Raw genomic sequence first — 5000 nt, 5'->3', positions numbered from 1 at the left:
TATATGGTAAAGTTAATCAATATAGCGTTATATTTTACCAGACATGCCGAGAGGAGATTAGTAAGTATTGTTATTTAGCAATAATCTCAATATAATTTATTCATAATAGACCATTTTCTTTACTTATCACGTGGATTAATGAAAATCTAAACTAAAATCAGTTACTTATGATATTGAAATTGTGATTAAATATTTAATTGATAACTCAAAGCATTGAATATTTATAAATATTACCTTCACTACCCAAGGAATTTTATTGAAAACAGATCCTAACTCCATCGTTCCAAGTGTTCATTATACATTATGTTAAAAGCTCCATCATACGACAATATACAAATCAATGCAAAATTACTTGTGTGCGTGAAAAACCTACCACGTAGGTCACGCTTCAGTGAATTTAATGAATGAGTCTTTTCTTTAATAAAAAAAGAAACTTTCTTGTTACTTGCATGTTAGCCTTGCGACCAGGATTTTCTGACCACGTCATTGTCTACATATTATTGATTTGAATCTATTTGAGTGTTCATATTTCTTTCAGCAAGGATATATTCATATGCCATTGAACGTTTTGAATTTGTCAGGTATTTCTCAGATTAAAGTATATTTATTTCTTCGTATCATGCAATAATCCGATTAGGAAAAAACTAAATATGCTAGAAGTATTTAGCCACCTATTTTAGATTAATGAGTATGAAGTTAGTAATTATAAGTAATCTAGTTTAATATCAACTTTTCATTGAATTAACGGTATTAGTATAAAACTGCAGGTACTATTCTCTCTGAACATCATTATAAGTAATGAAGTTAGCATGAGGTTGTCTATCACATTAAGGCATTATTTCTGGAATTATCTGTATTCCTCTTTTTAAATCCATTCTTCTTTCCAGATTTATGTAAATTAATTATTTAGTATATATAGACATGTAACTCAGCTTGTAACCCCATTTCATAAGTGTTATAACTTTAAAACATTAATATAGATAAGTAAACAATTAGGAAAGATTCTGTCTTCTTCCTAGTTTATTTATAAAGATTCCAAATATTGATTTTTTTGGATTCTAGATCTATAAATAACAGCCTCGCCAGTTACTCTAAGTACTTAAAAGTTAAGTATATAAGTTCAATTTACTGATTTGTATTTATATTAATCAACAATTTCAGAAGCTGATACAATGTCTGATTTAAGGTAATATTTTTTTAATAAAATACAAAACCTATATCATTAGGTAGTAAGTTGGCCCTGGCACCAGCCACCCGTTCATATACTACCACTGGAATGTTATTGGGTCCTTTGTTTGGCCAAATAGTACAACATTGGCTCCATCTTTTTGGCTACGACTCATTTTCCCTTGCTTACACGTACACTAAATAGTCTGGCCTAATATTGTCATATTCTCCTCTGTCCTCATACACATAAAAAAACTGAGGTTATCAAAACATTTTTCTTATCTTAAGAAGTTAACTAATGCACTGAAATTGTTCAGTGGCTACTTTCCTATTGATAAAGGTAGATAAGACTCTTTTGCTATGGTAAGGAGCTTCTCTAGGAGAAAGACGCTCCAAAATCTACCATTTTTCTATAGTCTTGGGTACTGCCATATAATCTGCACCATGATCTTTCTTACTCTCCCTTTTGAAGTCTTACACGTACACTAAATAGTCTGGCCTAATATTGCCATATTCTCCTCTGTCCTCATACACATAACAAAACTGAAGTTATCAAAACATTTTTCTTATCTTAAGAAGTTAACTAATGCACTGCAATTGTTCAGTGGCTACTTTCCTATTGATAAAGGTAGATAAGACTCTTTTGCTATGGTAAACAGCTTCTCTAGGAGAAAGACACTACAAAATCTACCATTTTTCTATAGTCTTGGGTAGTGCCAAATAATCTGTGCCATGATCTTTCTTACTTTCCCTTTTGAAGTTTTCATAGCTTATGAAAGATCTATTTCAATGTAGTTACTACTCTTGAAGCAATTAGCTTTAATTGTCTATTAAATGTCTTTTTATTTATTTATGTTCTTGTTTCCTTTCGTCACTGAGGATTTTTTTTCCTATTGTAGCCCTTTGACTTATAGCATCCTACTTCTCCAACTAAGTTTCTAGCTTAGATAATAATAATAATAATAATAATAATAATAATAATAATAATAATAATAATAATAATAATGATAATAATAATAATAATAATAATAATAAATGATAAAATTATTATCATTATTGTTATTATTATCATTATTATTTTTATTACTAGCTAAGGTAAGCCCTTAGTTGTAAAAGCAAGATACTATAAACCCAAGGGCTCAACAAGGAAAAATAGCACAGTGAGGAAAGGAAATAAGGAAATGAATAACTAATAATAATAATAATAATAATAATAATAATAATAATAATAATAATAATAATAATAATAATAATAATAATAATAATAATAATAATAATCGCTTACAAAATAGCTGAATTATCTAACCCTTGGGCTTAAAGCACCCTGCTTCTCCAACCCTGTTGTAGCTTTGATTAAAAAAAAAAAAAAAAAAAAAAAAAAAAAAAAAAAAAAAAAAAAAAAAAAAAAAAAAAAATAATAATAATAATAATAATAATAATAATAATAATAATAATAATAATAATCGCTTACAAAATAACTGAATTATCTATCCCTTTGGCTTATAGCACCCTGCTTCTCCAACCCTGTTGTAGCTTTGATGAAAAAAAAAAAAAAAAAAAAAAAAAAATAATAATAATAATAGTAACTTACAAAAGATCCAAATCATTTAGTATAGATGACACGAATACACCAATTGACTCAACGCATCCTCTCCCTTCCAGCTGTACTTGTTGAGGCAGTTAATGCAAGGGGATCAGACTCTGCAAAAGGGCCGAATGGCCAACAACTACCGTCCGGTGAAGAACCTCCACCATCGTACCGTAAGAACCAACATCGACTTCACAAATGCTCACAAGAGTAAGGCCTGCTCCATACACAGAGAGATGTTTTATGCAGGTAACTTTACTGTTTGATTTAAGGTATCTTTTTACCCTTCCTTTTTTTTTTTTTTTTTTTTTTGGATAAGATTATGTAATGAAAGGTAATTTTTTGTTTTCTGTACTGTAATATCATTATGAAATTACGGGTAAACCAGGTACATATTTTTACTTTCTAAAAAGAAAGAAAAAAAAATTGGTCCATACACAGAGAGATGTTTTAAGCAGGCAACTTTAGTGTTTGATTAAAGGTATCTTACTCGTCATTTTTTTTTTTTTTTTTATAAGATTATGTAATGAAGGGTAAATTTTTGTTTTCTGTACTGTAATATCATTATGAAATTACGGGTACATCTGGTAAATATTTCTTTCTAAAAAAAAAAAAATTGGTCCATACACATAGAGATGTTTTATGCAGGTAATAATACCGTTTAGTTAAAAGTATTTTTTTATTCTTCAATGATTTTTTTTTGTGGGGGGGGGGGGGGTAAATGTGATAGGATTATGTACTGAAGGGTAAAAATTTATATTTCTGCTTTTTGTAATGTAATATCATTATGAAATTACGGGTACATCTGGTAAATATTTCTACTTTCTGAATAAAAATTGGGCCATACACAGAGAGATGTTTTATGCAGGTAACTTTACTGTTTGGTTAAAAGTATTTTGTTACTCTTCAATTAATTTTTTTGGGGGTGGGTAATGTGATAGGATTATGTAATGAAGGGTAAGAATTTTATTTGTTTTTCGTACTGTAATATCATTATGAAATTACGGGTACATCTGGTAAATATTTTTACTTTCTAAAAAAAAACTTGGTCCATACACAGAGAGATGTTTAATGCAGGTATTTTACTCTTATATGAAAAGCTGGTTTTTGGTTATGTGATAGAATTATAAAATGAATGGTATGATTTTGTTTTTGTTTTGGTAATGTAATAGAATTATAAGATTATACTCTTCAATGAAACATTATTTTTTGGGTGGTAATGTGATAGAATTATGAAATGTAGGGTATGATTTTTGTTTTTGCTTTGGTAATGTGATAGAATTATGAAATGTAGGGTATGATTTCTGTTTTTGTTTTGGTAATGTGATAGAATTATGAAATGTAGGGTTTGATTTCTGTTTTGTTTTGGTAATGTAATAGAATTGTGAAATGTAGGGTATGATTTCTGTTTTTGTTTTGGTAATGTGATAGAATTATGAAATGTAGGGTATGATTCTGTTTTTGTTTTGTTAATGTGATAGAATTATGAAATGTAGGGTATGATTTCTGTTTTTGTTTTGGTAATGTGATAGAATTATGAAATGTAGGGTATGATTTCTGTTTTTTGTTTTGGTAATGTGATAGAATTATGAAATTATATTCTTCAATGAAAAATTGTTTTTTGGTAATATGATAGAATTTTAAATGAAGGGTGTGATTTTGTTTTGGTAATGTTAAGGAATGATAAAATTAAGGGTATATCTGGTAAATAATTTCATTTTCTAGCAAAAATTGATTTTTGGTTATGTAATAGAATTATAAAATGAAGGGGATATATATATATATATATATATATATATATAAATAATAATATATATATATATATATATATATATATAAATATATATATATATTATAATATATATATATATATATATATATATATATATATATATATATATATATATATATATATATATATATATTTATATATATATATAATATATATGTTTGATAATACTATAGAGATATAAAATTATAGGTATATATGGTAAGCATTTTTATTTTTTACAAAAAATTGGTTTTTCGTAATGTGATAGAAATATAAAATGAGGGTATGGTTTTTATTTTTCGGTAATGCGATAGAACTATAGAATTATGTGTATATCTGGTAAATATTTTTTTTCTTGTGTATAAAAGTATTAATTGACACTTTAAGTGAGGATAAATCCTATGTGAGGATAAGAAAAAATGGTAATTATAGCTATTAATAATACGTCGTCATTGATGATTTATTTAAAATATA

At 26.9% G+C, this 5000-nt stretch overlaps 1 protein-coding gene across 1 annotated transcript in view; it reads left to right on the top strand.

Annotated features, from left to right (window-relative positions):
- The window catches only part of LOC137640883 (carbonic anhydrase-related protein 10-like), a 67952-nt gene that overhangs the window by 58286 nt on the left and 4666 nt on the right, over positions 1 to 5000 (top strand). The window contains exon 7 of the mRNA XM_068373347.1: positions 2830 to 3004. Within this exon, the coding sequence (XP_068229448.1) occupies positions 2830 to 3004 (175 nt within the window). The remainder of the gene's footprint in view (positions 1 to 2829; positions 3005 to 5000) is intronic.

Source organism: Palaemon carinicauda, chromosome 1, assembly GCF_036898095.1.
Source record: "Palaemon carinicauda isolate YSFRI2023 chromosome 1, ASM3689809v2, whole genome shotgun sequence".
Lineage (NCBI taxonomy): Eukaryota > Metazoa > Arthropoda > Malacostraca > Decapoda > Palaemonidae > Palaemon > Palaemon carinicauda.
The sequence above is the reverse complement of the archived record's forward strand: the minus strand, read 5'-3'. Positions and strand labels throughout refer to the sequence as shown.